Source organism: Puma concolor, chromosome D2 (genome assembly GCF_028749965.1).
Source record: "Puma concolor isolate L17-30 chromosome D2, mPumCon1.1.hap2, whole genome shotgun sequence".
Classification (NCBI taxonomy): domain Eukaryota; kingdom Metazoa; phylum Chordata; class Mammalia; order Carnivora; family Felidae; genus Puma; species Puma concolor.
This window is the reverse complement of record NC_141677.1, coordinates 3379042-3396396: the sequence shown is the minus strand read 5'-3', so window position 1 is coordinate 3396396 and position 17355 is coordinate 3379042. Positions and strand designations below refer to the sequence as shown.

The 17355-nt window shown below is 39.7% G+C and overlaps 1 protein-coding gene across 15 annotated transcripts in view; it reads right to left on the bottom strand.

Annotated features, from left to right (window-relative positions):
• Window positions 1-17355, bottom strand: part of PCDH15 (protocadherin related 15) — a 1260230-nt gene that overhangs the window by 361002 nt on the left and 881873 nt on the right. For all 15 annotated transcript variants that reach the window (XR_015241496.1, XM_086679475.1, XM_086679485.1 and 12 more), the window contains one exon: window positions 12321-12433. Coding sequence is in view for 14 of the 15 variants with exons in the window: in XM_086679475.1 (XP_086535601.1) it covers window positions 12321-12433 (113 nt within the window). In the remaining variant the exon portion in view is untranslated. The remainder of the gene's footprint in view (window positions 1-12320; window positions 12434-17355) is intronic.

Genomic DNA, 17355 nt, shown 5'->3' with positions numbered 1-17355 from the left:
GAGATTATCAAGACGTTTACATACATTCTAGGGAAGAAGAAAGAAATTGTTTTCTGCTAGACAGGACTTACCACTGCGGGCCTAAGGAGCCTACTTTTCACACGTTCACTTGTGAGGACCTCACTCCTTACAGGTTTTGCTGAGCGGGGCCCCTGGCAGGGTCAGTTGCCCAAGCCATCAGGACTCCTACACTCCTACACTGTCCTTACCCCCGAACCCGTCTTCAGCATTGAAAACACTGTTCAATAGCCCTTCAACACAACACTCTCTCTTGGTTTCTTCTCGTAGTACCCCTGACCTCTCCTCATTGTCCTTTGCTGGTTTCTCCCAGCCCCAGAGGGCTTGGCCATCTCCTATTCATCCTCACACTCCAGGGCTGGTGGGTCCCTGCGAATGTCATGGCCGTAGAAATGTCAGCAACGTCCTCACTCCAGCTCAGCCCTCCTGCCCTCACCTGCCATGTGAGCCCCTGTGTCCATGGCCACTGCACACCTGTGCCTGGGGCCTGAAGAACATTTCCCCTGTAACCTGTGCCAAAGGTGGGGGGTCTCAACTCACAAGCCCGCTGCTTGGGGGGTGTTCACGACTCCTGGCGGTCCCTTCTTCCAGCTGTTCGGCCAGGATACTCAGACCCTGGACCCACCTTGCTTCTTTCACCCCTCACGGCTAATCCATGAGCACATTTTATTGACTGTGAACTTTCAAATGTAAGCAGGACCTAACCACTCCTCACCTCCTTCACCGTCTCCACGATGATGCCACTATCACCATCTGTTACCTAATTATTTAACCTGTCAGCTTCCCCCTCATCAGGAGCCCACACCCCATAAGGGAGGCTAGTGCTTTTGTCAAAGAATAGCCAGATTGGGTACCTCTTCTTTTTTTAAATGTTTATTTATTTATTTTGAGAGAGAGAGAGATTGAGAGAGAGCATACACATGGGAGAACAGAGGGGGGGGGGGAGAGAGAGGGAGAGAGAGAGAATCCCAAGCAGAATCCGCACTGTCAGTGCAGAGCCTGACATAGGATTTGATCTCAGCAACTATGAGATCATGAGCTGAAATCAAGAGTCAATGCTCAACCGACAGAGCCACCCAGGCTCCCCGGGATTGGGCCACTTCCCTGACCAAAGCCCTTCATCGACTTCTACTTCTCCTGGGCCTACAGGATCTGATCTGATCATGCTCCCTCATGCGAGGCCTCCGTTCTGGCACCCTTCTCACTAGGCCCGCTCCGTGCCCCTCCTGGACCCACCTTCCTCCAGAGTAGAGCCTTCGGGGCACAAAGGATGACACTCCTCACACCCCTGTCTCCCAGCTGAGCACAGGCTACTTCTTTACATCTACAGGAGGCTGACGCTGTGAACCTGACAGCCTCCCCCCCCCCCCCCGCCAACCCCGGCCACTGGGGCTTCACAGACCCCTGTCCCTTAGCCCACTCTAAATGCAACTTTCAAACAGACCAGAAGAGCACTTGCTTTGGAGAATTTCGCTGGAGGGCTAAATTTATACTTCCACTTTCTCTCTTTGATTAGGAATTGCATTCATTAACACTTTTTTTCCTAATCGATTTAGATTGCTAAAATACATTTACTCAAGTTTCCAACCAAATAATTTATTTATTAGCACTAACAATGCTATTCGTTTTCAACTTTATTTTATTTTATTTTTTTTTTATTTTTTTTAAAAATTTTTTTTTTCAACGTTTATTTATTTTTGGGACAGAGAGAGACAGAGCATGAACGGGGGAGGGGCAGAGAGAGAGAGGGAGACACAGAATTGGAAACAGGCTCCAGGCTCTGAGCCATCAGCCCAGAGCCCGATGCGGGGCTCGAACTCATGGACCGCGAGATTGTGACCTGAGCTGAAGTCGGACGCTTAACCGACTGCGCCACCCAGGCGCCCCTCGTTTTCAACTTTAAAGAGCGAGGCATTTAGACACGCCTGCCTTGAGATTCGAGCATGAATTCCTTGGACTTTTATTTGAAAGCCAGTGCTTACAAAAGTCTAAACATTTCCCTGTAGAAAGACAACATGTTGTTATTGAATTCTTTTTCAAGTGCAAAGTGAGTCATTGTGGAACAGATGCCTCTGAAGTTAGCCATAGTAACAAACAAACAAACGGAATGGGGCATAGCACTACTATGATTCTGACAAAAAAATATGATACTTTAACACAATTATAAAAACAGTTTAAAACAGACAAAAGTAATTTATGCTGTTAAAGCCATACAGTGGGTGTTCTCAGGTGTGTGAGGGGCAGTGACCAGGAGAGGGTGGTGAGGTGTCTGGGGTGTTTGTAATACTCTTTTTTCCGTACATATGGGTGCTCCTATTTGTGAAAACTCATCGAGATGCACACTTTTCAATAAAAATGTTACTAAAGAACTACCATCAACTTGCTCTCCCAAAACATGCATATAGGTTTCCCCTCCTCCCACCACTAGTAAACTAGTTTATGGCCACTACTTTATAGTAAGGTAGTCAACTAAATTATGGCCACTCCAGAGCACATGGTACAGTTTAATAAAGGCTGATCCAGGAAGGGCCTTGAACAACCAACACTGCAAAGCTATTTAAGCATTACAGATGCTTGCCTCTTCTAGTACATTGTTTCGTTAAAGGCGGGCTCCAGAAGTAGGCTCTGCCTTTTGTACTTTTCCATTCAGTGTTTCTCAAACACTGTTTCCTAAGCCCTGGTTCTGATGCCTCAGTATCACGTGAGGTTATGGTTAAGGCAGATTCCTGGGGCTCAGTCAGACTTTCTCATTTGCATTTATTTGTCTGTTTCCTTAATTATTATTTTAATGTTACCCTGCCTTACCGGGCTCCAAATGACGTTAATATATGGTTGGTTCTCACAGTTTGATGCCCTGAGAAACACACGGGCATCTTGACTGAGTGGGGGGAGCCCTGAAATCTGCCCTTCAGAAACAAACACATCATATGGTCCTGTCCAGCCTCTAGCCCCCCGCAGATCAGTTAGGTCCGTGCACGTTGTCTTCTCTCGCTTAGGTTCCCAGGAAGCTGTGACACTAAGAGTGGCCTCAGCCCAACTCTGCTCTGGCCTCACGGGCAAGTAACTGTTCCTTTGTCGGCTTTAAGCAAAGTTTTGTATTTCAATTGGATGGAACAGATGGACATGAACAGTGGGGGGGGGGGGGCTTGCTTGTGTGAGGGAGTTCTCCTTAGGGTCCAGGTCAGCTCACTAGAGTCCTACAGGGTGTTGGTGCCAAAGCTTTACTGACAGTAGGTTACATCTCCTTTCTGTGAACGTGCACTCTTCTTTTGAAATGTCTTAGGGAGATGTGGCAAGCCTGTGTTGCCCGGGTCAAAGATGATATTAATATTATCAACTAATTAATAATTGAAATAAGTGTATCTCATTGCTTTTTGACCCTTCTTATAAAATCATAGTGCCTTAAATTTACAGACATTCTTTACTTAAACTTTAATACTCTAAGGAATTAAAGGATGTCCAAAGAGTTTGACAGCAAGTGGATTTATAAGTCACTAAAAAATATCTGAGGACTTAAAAAGCCATATAATGATTTATCAGATAAAATGCAAAACACCGCTTTGTATATTACACACAAATACTGGTTTGTCTGTAATGTCATAAGTGTAGCAAAGAAATACATCCTTGGCTGGAAATAAATACATTTTCTGTTTGACCAGCAAAAAAAAAAAAAAAAAAAAATATCTTCACTAGACAGAAGATAGACAATGCACACGCGACAAAAGTTCATAATATGACAACACAATAATACGGACACACTTCCCACCAAAGGAATATTTTTAAGAAAGTGAAGTATATTGTATCTTCACTTGAAGAATATGCCCATTCTGTTTATAATTTATTGCAATGAATCTGCAAAGTTCATGTAGATCTTTCAATAATAAAAATCTTTCTTGTGTCTGAGATACAAACCGGCACCAGAATGACTAAACCAATTTTGAATGATTTAAAGAAGGACAAAAATCAGTCACTTTGGGGAAGACACGAGCTCAGGAACCCCTGCTAATCACAGATATGTCAGACTCATTGGCTGGTGCTTTGAACATGGGAATCATCTTGGCTATAAATAGCATGGCCAGCCAGAGACAGAATTATGATAGTGATAAAGTAGTAACTTTTTCTGGAATGCTCCTGACTGTTTTATCTCCCTCATTTTGCCATGCCATCTGCCTCCCCAGTCAGCAGAGGCCCATGCAGGGTTCTGATCCTGTTCCGACTGGGTTTTCTCCTAACAGCTGAAGTGTCTTATGTGAACTGGTCAACTGGAAAAGTTCATCTTGGAATATCTGAATTTCACAAAAACCCATCAATATCCCAAAAAACTGATCTCCAAGTGGGTTATTTTTCAGGGCCTGGAAAAAAGGGAGAGAGGGAGTTTAGTGTTTCACCTATATACCAGGTTATTCTTTTTTAAAGAAAAGGTTTATTTATTTATTTTGAGAGAGAGGGAGAGAGAGAGCGAACATGAGCTGGGAAGGGACAGAGAGAGAGAGGGAGAGAGAATCCCAAGCAGGCTCCACACTGCCAGCACAGAGCCCAGCGTGGGGCTCAAACCCACAAACTGTGAGACCATGACCTGAGCTGCAACCAAGAGTCAGATGCTTAACCAACTGAGCCACTCAGGTGCCCCTGTACCTGGTGACTCTTGAGAAAAAATAGCGAGTAGACCTACTGAACTCACAAGGTTGAGAGTATGTCTAAAGTTTTCCATGCAACAAACAAGGAGCTTATGAAGATCCCCTGCGAATGGCTGTAGATGTATGTAGAGGCATGTACTGGGGAGGTATGGCAAGGACCGCTCAGAAAGCAGCTTCATTAGAACATTTTACAGTATTTTCACTCAGTGCCGTACTCATACAATGACCTTTGCAGACAAGGGGGACTTGCCGAAATCAAGGCACCGTGACGAGAATGGATAAATTGTTTTTCCTCTTCCAAGCACCTGCAGGTCACCTTGTGAGGAAGAAAGGAGGCCAAATAAACTATCACCCCCGTGTTTCTGTCGGCAGCTTGCACATTTGGATAGACACTGTATTCAACTGGTATGCTGTATTTCTGCTCTGAGGGCACAATACGTTCTTTCCTTTTATTAATTTCCATAATTGTCATATTACTAAATAATTCCGCCTCATGCTTAGAATTTTTTAGAATTGGGGACAACCAGAAGGATGTACAAGTATACAGTGTTCTTTTGAGGAAACAAAAATAATGTTTTATGTGTTAATCTCTACTGTGCAAATTTTTAAGAAGGAACATAAAATTTGTTTTGTGTGTGTTGGGTTTGTTAAGAAATGTGCAGAGTTGGGGCTCCTGGGTGGCTCAGTCGGTTGAGCGTCCAACTTCGGCTCAGGTCATGATCTCCTGGTTCGTGAGTCCGAGCCCCACGTCGGGCTCTGTGCTGACAGCTCAGAGCCTGGAGCCTGCTTGGATTCTGTGTCTCCCTCTTGCTCTGCCCCTCCCTGACTTGTGTTCTGTCTCTATCAAAAATAAATAAAATGTAAAACAAATTAAAAAAAAAAGAAATGTGCAGTGTACATGAAAAGACACTTTTCCAAATAAGGTACCCAGTTGGCTAACAGACACATGAAAAGATGCCAACATTGCTCATCATCAGGGAAATACAAATCAAAACTACATTGAGATACCACCTCACACCTGTCAAAGTGGCTAAAATTAACTCAGGAAACAACGGATATTGGTGAGGATGCAGAGAAAGAGGAACACTTTTGCACTGTTGGTGGGAATGCAAACTGGTGAAGCCACTCTGGAAAATAGTATGAAGTTTCCTCAGAAAATTAAAAAGAGAACTACTGTTTGACTCAGCAATTACACTACTAGGCATTTATCCAAAGGATACAAAAATGCTGATTCAAAGGCACATGAACCCCGATGTTTATAGCAGCACTATCCACAATAGCCAAAGTATGGAAAGAGCCCAAATGTCCATTGACAGATGAATAAAGAAGATGGAATACTACTCAGCCATCAAAAAAGAATAAAATCTTGCCATTTGCAATGACATGGATGGAAGTAGACTGTATTATACTAAGTGAAATAAGTCAGAGAAAGACAAATATCATATGATTTCACTCATATGTGGAATTTAAAATACCAAACAGATGAACATAGGGGAAGGGAAGCAAAAATAAGATAAAAACAGAGAGGAAGGCAAACCATAAGAGACTCTTAAATACAGAGCACAAACTGAGAATTGATGTAAGGGAAGTGGGTGGAGGATGGGCTAAATGGGTGATGGGCATTAAGAAGGACAGTTTTCAGGATGAGCACTGGGTGTTCACATAAGTGATTAATTACTGGGTTCTAGACCTGAAGGCTAGACTATTCTATATGTTAACTTGAATATAAATTTAAAAATTAATTAATTAATTTAAAAAAGGAACCTAAAATTAAAATAAAAGATGAGCATGTATCTAACGTGTTGATGGTTTTCCAAAAGTATTAGTCATTAAGAAATCCATGGAGCGTTTGCTATTTCATTACTAATAAGAACTAATCCTTGAAATTTTTGTGGGATAACTTCTCTAAAATATATAAAGGACTTTCACTCTTAATGGACTCCAACTTCCTCACCTTAGTGATTCTGCTACTAGGGCAGACACAGTTTATTGTCTACTGACCTGCCGAACTGAGATGTGGGGCATGTCTGTGCTTGGTCTTTGAGCAGGGATCTGTTAGGAGAGGGAGAGCACACTCAGCTAGAGTATTTCCCCCATAGCATTTGTCTTGCTTCCTGTGGATGGAAACATCAGGTCCGAGGTTTTCTGTCCTAACCCCGGCTCACTGGAGACTCCTAGTCAATCTTCCCTAAAGGGAGTATGCACGCCTTTCTTTGCCCCTCTTTATTTCTCCTTTTTCTGAGAGACTGACAAGACTCATGCGACAGCAGAAAGAACAGTAACTTATACTTCACCATCTCCTCAGCAGACTTAACTGATTTTGACAGTTCCGTTTTCATGGGAGATGCCACCCTTTTTATTCTGAGACGTGATGACTGACGTCTGTGGCCCTCAGCTCCGCCTGTGTGCTTTTGACACCTGCGATCTTTCGAATCGGCAAAGTTCTCCATGGAAAATACATGTGCTGGGTAAATGATCCAGTGTCCTGAAGGCAACATGGAGTGACTTGACCTATTTCTGTTTTAGCAACATTCTGTTGGGAACGTGCAGGGCCGGGGTAGGAGAAGCAGCTGAGGTTGGAGAGACCACCTGCATGAGAGGGTGGCCTTGGTGGTGGGGGCCAGAGAACTGCCCTGGGCACGGGGGCTGGGGAGACAGGCAGGAGAAACCCCAGAGCTATGTGGAGAAGACCCAATGGTAACTGGACGTGGACCGCAGGACAGGTGTCTGGGGAACTGGCATCTCCTAGATGGGTGCCCGGATGACTGTGGTGGTGGTGAGCCAAGAGAAAAGCAGGAATAGAAGGCTTCAGGTTTTCACAGGTGCTGAGTGTGCTGCACTCTCAACACGACACGCCTGCATTGCCCTGGGACTAGTCATCCAGCCGGTAATTGCAAACACTGATGCAGACCTCAGAAGGGAGGTCAGTCTAAAATCATCGTCTCCATACCTGCCGTTTCCTTGAGGCAAAGCCTCCACACATTTCTGTCTCTTCAACACCAAGCAAAATGTCAGGCACCTCTTAAGGGCTCAGAAAAGATGTGGCAAACTGAAAAGCAGCAAATGCCAGATGCCTTAAAAACAGGCGAGCCTGAGTTTTCCACTGAATCCCTGTGGAGTGGAGTGCAATGAGTGTCCCCGTTCAGAAAGAACCCAATGATCTGTGGCACCAGAAACCCATGCGCCACATAGCTGTTCTCTTGAGCCTCAGTCCTTCCTAGGATGCGCTGTCTTGTCACATGCCTGGAGCAAAGTAACTCCCCAGGATAACCTTCACATCATCACTAACATTTAAGCTCGCCAGTTTCTTTTTTTGTTTTTGTTTTTTTTTAATTTTTTTTTTTTTAACGTTTATTTATTTTTGGGACAGAGAGAGACAGAGCATGAACGGGGGAGGGGCAGAGAGAGAGGGAGACACAGAATCGGAAACAGGCTCCAGGCTCCGAGCCATCAGCCCAGAGCCCGACGCGGGGCTCGAACTCACGGACCGCGAGATCGTGACCTGGCTGAAGTCGGACGCTCAACCGACTGCGCCACCCAGGCGCCCCAAAGCTCGCCAGTTTCAATTCTGTGGCTCATTTTTTGTGTCAATATATATCTTTTCCTTAGGAGGAGGTTTTTTTCTTTTTTTAATATAGCCATAAATGGCTTTAAACTCTGCCTTAACATAGGTCTGGCCCTCCCCCTCACCCCCAAGTGATTGGATTTGAAAAGTTTATTGCAACTTTTTTCTGGCAATAGACACAAGATAAAGTTGTACTGAACACATACACTTTCAAAAGTATGTATGTAATGTGGATCCTGACAAACTTAACAGAAGACCATGGGGGAGGGGAAGGAAAAAAAAAGAGGTTAGAGACGGAAGGAGCCGAAACTTAAGAGACCCTTAACAACCGAGAACAAACTGAGGGTTGATGGGGGGTGGGAGGGAGGGAAGGGTGGGTGATGGGTATTGAGGAGGGCACCTGTTGGGATGAGCACTGGGTGTTGTATGGAAACCAATTTGACAATAAATTTCATAAAAAAAAGTATGTATGTAAATGTAGTGATGACGTAGGTACATAAATCTAGCAGCTTTACAAGTTTTCTTGTGCCAGGGAGAAAACTAACACGACAATTCATCGAGCACCTTGTATGCAGTATACACGGATGGGGTAGGGTCTTGGGCCACAGTGTGAAGACATATATTACAATCTGCACTACTGCAGAGGTCAAGAGAAAATAAACAGAAAAACTGAATGTAGAGTGATCAGAGCCACCATAGGGACAAGCAGGGATGTAAGAAGAAGCCTCCAACCGGTGGCGCCTTTCCAGAGGAAGTAAAGCCCACCGATGCTAATTACTGGTGCCTCGGTGTGAACTAGACTCCCATGAGAAAGGATAGGATGATTCAGGAGGCAAGGTGGCATCTCCAAATGCCCGGGGGCAGAGAGAACAGGGCGACTGGAGAGTACTGCTAGTGCTCCAGGATGGCCGGATGGAAAGCGGAAAGCGTGCAGGTGACTAATGAGGGCTCCAGTTGATAGGCTCAGGGCGTGGACGGACAAGGAATACAGGTCAGCCTGCTAGAGGGTAGAAGCAAGCCAGTGGGAAAACAAAACGTAAAAATCTGACAGACCATAAGACAATCCTGTCTGTGAGCCTCGTTTGAACCCATGGGATTTAGATAAAAAGCAAATTGCTTTTTAGATAAAAAGCAAAATGTTTGAGCAACTGCCAGGCAGTGAATTGTTAATAATTTATCCATTAGATATTTGTGTTAGATATCTGGAGCACCAACATATGTACTAATAGTTTTCTTTTTTAAATACTACACTTACAATAACAAAAGAGAATTTTCTGGGCTTTGTTAATGAGACTTCATGCATGAACTAATTCATGATCACCCCGAATCTAAAATATGCTTTTGTATTTCTATCCCATAGTTGCTTTTTGCTTCGTAACTATGGTGATCACGTAACTTTTCATCCAAACTGGGATGGTTTCGAAAGTGAAAGAGATATTATGAATAATTACACAAAGACAACAGGCATGAATATGAACCATCCTGAGCCAACCAAATGTGTGATTCTTATTCAAAATGTGTGCTTCATTTTAAAAATGCTTAAGTGATGACATTTATTTTAGATTTGGAAGAGCATCTAGAAATGGAATGTCGTTTCCTCTTTTAACTGGACGAGTTCCAATCCTGTAATATCTTAAAGCTGGTGAACTACTCCATTTTCTCTTCCTAGTCTCACCTTTCCATTTTTGTAGGATGCTGAATGAATCACTGGCTGAGCCGAATGAAACAAAGATGATAAATTTCTTAACCATGACACTTACCAGCTGTGCAATGTGCATGTATCTTTTAAAAGCAGAATTCTCAAAGTCTAGGAGAAAATGCTTCATTTTGTTTTATTTTTCCTTAATTCCAAAACAGAAATTGGGATCAAATCCAATAAAAACTTTTATGGCCAATGAAAAATGAAGCATTATTAAAATAAGAAAAAGGGAAGAAGCTGAAAGACCTACTAGAGAGAACTGCCAGATTGTAGCATTTCAAGGGATCCCTATACAAAGCCACAATATTCAGCTATTATTCAAGCAGGTGGCACATTATTATTCTTATAGATTGATACCTTTGCTTATTATCCCCTTGACTGCACACAAAACACAGTAATTTGAATCTAATAATGTCTGTAAAAACTTCCATTAATAATATATAGTGTTATTAAACCATAAAAAAATTATCTATGGCCTGTTCTAATTGATTTTGGTCTCTGTAATTGATGGGCTGAGTTTCACCATACCTGGGTATGCCAGGACAACTAACCTTATAATAAAGGAAAATCACTGATTTCAGGTTTGAAATGAGGCGGTTTGGAAACACTGCTTCATCGGGTTTCTCACCTCCCACAGACAGCAGCACCACAGGAGTATAAGCAGATCACCGGTAGACAATGGAAACGTATTTTTGAGTTTTATATAGTTCCACGATAATTAAAATAGTCAGTGCAAGAAGATATATTTCATGCGTGGCCATTTTACACAAATGGTGAAAGGAGTCTGTCTTTGTGGAATGACTCCCAAGTCCTACTAAACAAAATCCAAGGAAATAGTCTTACATGAGGCTCTTCCATGTTCTGCCTCTATACCTCATTTCCCCATTAACCACTCATAGCCGCCTACATCATGCCTCCTTGTTTTCACTTCTGCTCTTCCTTATGTTCAAACATAAGGAACTTCTATCCATTGGCCAAACTCTTCCTATGAAGCAACACTGAGTTTGGCACAATCTGCAGAACACCTTCTCTGAGTCCCCAGATTAATTGATATCTCCCTATTCTGTGCTTTTCCAGCACGTTTCAGTGGTCCTCCTATTATATTAGCAGGCTGATGTGTTATATTTGATTTATCGGCCTATATAACTCTTTGCCTTCATAGACTACAAGTTCTTCAAGGACAGAAGACAACCAACTAATCTCAGGATCTGGCAATGCACAACAGGATCAGTGCTCACAAAATACATCCTAATTTGAGCTAACATTAACTGTTTGTCTACGGATGATTGTTTGCAGTTGCGGTGACACATATTTAAGCCACACAACCATTCCTAAGCAACTGCATCTGGGTGGAGTGAAAGAGTATGGCCCTCACTTAGATGCTGCTTTTTAGTGAGGTTAACTCTGAATCAATCACTCACCTTACCTGAGCTTAGTTACACATTTGTACCAGTGAGCATACGACTAAGGTTGTGGCTCTAATTCAATGAAAAATGGACTTGTACAATGTACTTGCTCAGTAAGTTTCCCCATCTTACTTCCTTTTAACACTTTTAAATTAAAAAAAAAAAAATATCCTAGGGATTCATTTCTATAGTTATGGTTCTCTGTGTGTAGATATGAGAAAGTCATATAATACCTATTGTTTAGATTTATCCCATGTCCTTGCTTGTGTCTGTTCTATTAATTAGAGTGCCCTCCATAAATTACCATTATTCCTTCCCTGTCCAGCTCAAATATTACCTTCCCAGCAAAGTCTATCAGAATTAACTGGCAGATCATCTGGGTTTCCACAGTACCTTTTAAATGATTTTATTACAATACAGTAAATATTATTAAACTGTTGTTGTAATGCCAAGTGGATTCCCCTCGCTTTGATAATTTTTCCAGTCTGGGATCATTTTTCAAAATAAAGAAAATAACGAGACATATATTAAAAGAATTTCTGGAAAGGCAAGATCTTTTGTTTTTATGTTAGAAAGAGCAACAATAGTTTTTAAATAATGCATTATTAAAATAAATAAATATATGAATGCATGTACATTTAAAATATAGTCATTAGTGAAGGTTTTGTGATCAAAAATTAGTTTTTTTGGCAAGACAAATTAAACCCTAGAAGTGTAACAAAGTTATATTATGTAGTATTATATACATTTGACCAGGACATTGATTACATATAAAAATGCTCAGTATTTGAATCTCATCATAATATAAACTGATATTTTAAAAGAACACAACACAATAGAACTGCCACAGTTCAATTTTTTTAACAAAAACATTCGCTAACTGCTGCCAGATTAATTTTATGTTTTATAACATAAAAGAGCCTACAGTAGCCGCTATTGGTTTCTTTGATTACCAGTTTAGAAACACAAGGTAATAAAACATTAATTTAATTTACCTTAATAACCAAATCAAATTTCTGGTGAAAATCTCTGTTTACGGGCTCCAGGAGGCTAAGTTCTGCCGTCCTAGGATGCATATGGAAAAATCGTGGGTAATCCTCCGGAGTCCCTGAAAGACAGTGAAATTTCAGTATTAATTGAGAACAAGAGGTAATATGTGTGTGTGCTATATCTGTTTTCCTTCATCAACCGAGGAACAAAATCACAATTTCGTTAGTAAATTAAGTTTCAAAATTATGCAGTCTAGTGAAAGGAGACACAAATGTAGTATGTAATTAATTAGCTTATGAGTAAGAAAGATGGAAAATATTTCTTGTTTGGATGGTTTTCTAAATATCTTTTATTAGGAGAGCTCTTTAATTAACTTGAAACTTCATCACATGAAAAGAGATATTAAGTGTCGGGAGAGCAAATTTTGAATTATAAAATTGTGTTTTAATGGTACATAAATCTTAATTATGGTCTGCATGGTCTTCTACCATATCTTGTAATAAACAAAGACTAGTAATTTGTACCAAATATCAAGCTGCTTGAAAATTAAAATGAACATATTCTGTTCCAGCTGGTAAAATATTTTTCTAAAGGCAAGAATCCAGCCAATTACATCAATCATATTAAATCAAAATACATTGATGATACTCTTAATGCCTACAGAGGATATTTCTTAAATACAGGCATTATAGTGAATTGAAGCACATTTCTTCCTGCAGAAATTTTCTTCAATTTCATTATCTTCCTTTGTTTAACATGATATTCTTTGTCTCAAAGTGAAGAAACAGTAGAAGTCATATCATGTAACTATGGAATATATTATGCATTTGGCAAAACAGTAACTGTAAGAATAAAATAACTATGGCTTCCAATTATTAAGGCCTACTTTGTGCTAAATGCTTTATGTAAATTATCATCAATAAGTCTGTAAATCATTCCCATTTTACAGAGAAGGACTTGAGAACTTTGAGATATTAAATAATGTGTACAAGATCAAAGGGACAATGTAAGATAGAGCTTGAATTCAAATCCAGGGTGCCAGAAGTCAGACATATCAAAAAATGGGTTAATTTCTATTACTTCTTTGCTTCAACACTGAGACAACAAGAGAAACTCTCCTGGGGCATTATGTGAGAGGAAATAAAAAAGTTTGCCAGTACAATAGACTTGAAAATCCAGAAATAGTCAAAATTGCACATGACAATTTAGCAGATGATAAAGGAATCATCTCCAAACAGTAGGGGAAAATGGATTTTTGAATACTATCATTTATCAAATAGAAGAGCCATACAGAAAATGATCAAATTGCATCCATTCTTTATACTAGCGTAAATCTCAAATGGAGAGGATATTCATATATAATAAACAATAAAACAATACAAGTGCTAGTAATAGATGAAACCACAGACGAATTCTACTATAATGTGAGAGTGGGCATATCTCTCCTAACTATGGCTCAAAATCAAGAAGCAATAAGGGAATAAAGAGATAAATTTGATGACATTACAAAATGGCTTGGCAAGACACAATAAACAAAGTAAAGCCACAAGTGACAAGCTAGGGAAAATATCTGCAATTAACAACAGATGCAAAATGTTCAAATCCCTAACATATGTAGATTTACAAATTAGGAAAGAAAAAACATCATCTGTACATTAAAAAAAAAACAAAACAAAACACAAAACACTGTGTGAGAATAAAAAGAGTTCACAGAAAGAGAAAGGTAAATGACTCTTCATCATATACAAAGATGCTCACCTTTATACACAAGAAGAAAAATTCAAATGAAAACCACAATGAAATTCCATTTGTTACTTGTTAGATTAGCAATGGTCCCAAGTGGACACTCCACTCTATTGGTGAGCCTGTGAGAAAAAATGTACTTCCAGACATTCCTGGTATTATTAAAAGAGTGTTACAAACTTATGATGGAAAATCTGGCATAGTATATGAGAACGATATGAGTATTGGGGAATTCTGAGAAGATGATATCAGGAATCTATCTTCATGTAAACAAGAATTGGCAAGATCTTTCTGATACAGCTATTTTAGAACTCCAGAGTTTATTTCAGTGTTCCAACTTCTGGAGTAAGGTTTGGACAGTAAAATATGATTAATTTCCATCAATTACAACTCTTAGCACAGTAGCAGTTACACATCTCCCACCCCTCTGCCACTTGGCAGGGAGCTGGGCTCATATTCCTGTAGCAGCTTGCACACTGCTGCTGGGAGTAATTATGGGTAAAAAGGACCATGTCCTCTAAATATCAGAGATCTGTGCCCTCATCAGTGACTGCTGTTTCTAATCACAGAGATGCAGGTGACTATTGTCACACCCACCCTTCTTGCTGTAAGCCACTCCACTTAGACTGAGGAAATTTCCAGGGAATTCAAAGGGCTAGCAACCTTTTTACCCTATTCTTTTTTCTCCCTTTTTCCCTTTGGAAGCCAGGCATTAAAAGCAACTACACATGGAGGGAAATTAGCAAGTCAATGTGCATACCCAGGGGAAGTCATAGCTCAGAAACTACTTGAGAAGACCCTAGGTTTACACCTCAGACTAGTCCTCAGTGCAGAGACAGACTACAATAAAGAAAACATATATACATGTATACACACACACGCACGTATACATGTGTGTATATGTACATGTATATGTATATGTATATGTATACACACACACACAAACACAATTAAACAAAAATAGAAATAAAAACCAGTAAATTCTGGGAAGGTGAAAAATTCTGATTTCCAGAATTACCACATTATTAGATTCAAATGTCCAGTTTTCAGCAACAACAACAACAACACAGGGTATATACAACAACAGCAACAATAACAATGACACAGGATATACATAAAAACAGAAAAGTATGGCCCATTCAAAGGGAAAAAAATGAATAGAGATTGGCCCTGAAAAACACCTGATTGATGAGTTACTAGATAAAGATGTTAAAACAGCTGCCTTAAAGATGTACAAAGAACTAAAAATAGATGTAGAGAAAGTCAAGAAACTTATGTATTAATAAAACGGAAAAGAGACAGATAACCTGAAAAGAAACTACAGGAAACTATAATAAATTCTAGAACTGAAATAAAAAGTTTACTAGAGAGGTTGAAATGCAAATTTGAGCAGGCAGAAGAAAGAATCAATAAACTTGAAGCTAGGGCAATGGAAATTATTGATGCTGAGTAACAGAAAAATAAAAAAAAACCATGATTAAATAAAAGGGAACAGTGCCTAATTGACCAACAGGGCACTATTAACAAGACCAACATACACATTGTGGGAGTCTCAGAAGGAGAAAAGAAAAAGAATGTTTGAAAAAATAATGGCTGAAAACTGCCAAAGTCTGATGAAAGATAGAGATACAGATATACATCCAAAGAGCTCAATGAAATTTATTAAGATAAATTTAAAGAGAATCACACCAACTCACTTCATAATCAAACACAAAAGACAAAGACAAGAAGAGAATCTTGAAAACAGCTAGAGAGAAATTACTCCTCACATACAAAGGATCCTCAATAAGATTATCAGCCTCTTTCTTATTAGAAACTTTGGTGGCCAGAAGACAGTGACCCTATTTATTCATAGTACTAAAAGAAAAAAAAATGTCAAAAAAGAATTCTATACCTGGGAAAACTGTCCTCTAAAGTGGCAGAGAAATTAAGACTTGCAAGATAAAAGCTGAGAGAGTTCATTACTACTAATCCAGCCCTGCAAGAAGTGTCAAGGGAATCCTGCAGGTTACAATGGGCAGGCACCAGGCAATAATGTCCAGCAGTAGGGGGAAACAAAGATCTCGCAAAGGTCAATGTATGGGCAATCACAAAAGCTGGTATTATAGTACCAAAGTCTGTAACTCTAATTTGTGATTTCTACATAATTTAAGAGACTAAGAAATTTAAAAGAATTATTACTTTATGTTTTCAGACACACAATATATAAACGTGTAATTTTGTTACACAAATAGACTAAAAAGGTGAGGATTTAACTGGAAAAGAGCAGAGTTTTGTATTTTTTTTTTTAAATTTCTCTTAGAGAGAGAGAGAGAGTTCAGGAGCAGGGGAGAGGGGCAGAAGAAGAGAGAGTCCCAAGCAGACTCCATGCTCAGTGCAATGTCCACTGCAGGGCTTGATCCCCTGTACCTGGGATCAGGACCTGAGCCAAAATCAAGAGTCAGACTTGACTGAGTCACCCAGGTGCCCCAGAATTTTATATATTGTTAAATGTAAGCTGGCATAAATTTAACTTAGAGTGCTATGACCTTAGGATTTAAATATAATTCACATGATGAAGACAAAGAAAACAGTTATAGAATACAAACAAAAGAAAATTAAAAAAAAAACAATTTAAACACTACAAAAAATCAACTAAACACAAAAGAAGACAGTGCTGAAGGAAATGAAAATGAGAAAACTTTAAGACTATGGAAAAAAAAAAAACAAATATCAAAATGACAGAAGTCCCTCCTTAGCAGTAATGACTTTAAATGTTAATTAATTAAACTCTCCAGTCAAAGACAGAGATTGACCAAATGGATTGAGAAAGAAGCATGATCCAACTATATGTTGTCTACAACAGACTCAGTTTAGATGTCAAGACACAAACGGATAGTGAAAGGCTGACATATGCTAGACCTTGAGGGCATTATGATAGATGAAATAAGCTCATCATAAAAAAGATAAATACCACATGATTCTACTTATATAAGTTACTTCGTCACAATCACAGAGACAATAGGTAGAATTGTGTATTCTGGGGGTCATGGGGAAGAAGAGAATAGGGAATTATTGTTTAATGTGTATAAAGTTTCAGTTTTATAAAATGAAAAGAGTTGCAGACACATCCTTCTAAATGTAATTAATATCACTAAACTGTATACCTATAAATGGTTAAGATGGGAAACTGTATGTTATGTATATTTAACGACAATTAAAAAATTGAAGAAAGTCATAGTAGCATCTATTTTTGACCCAGAAATCCCACTTCAAGGAAATTTTTGCATTTTCATAATAAGTAGTCACCATTTAAAT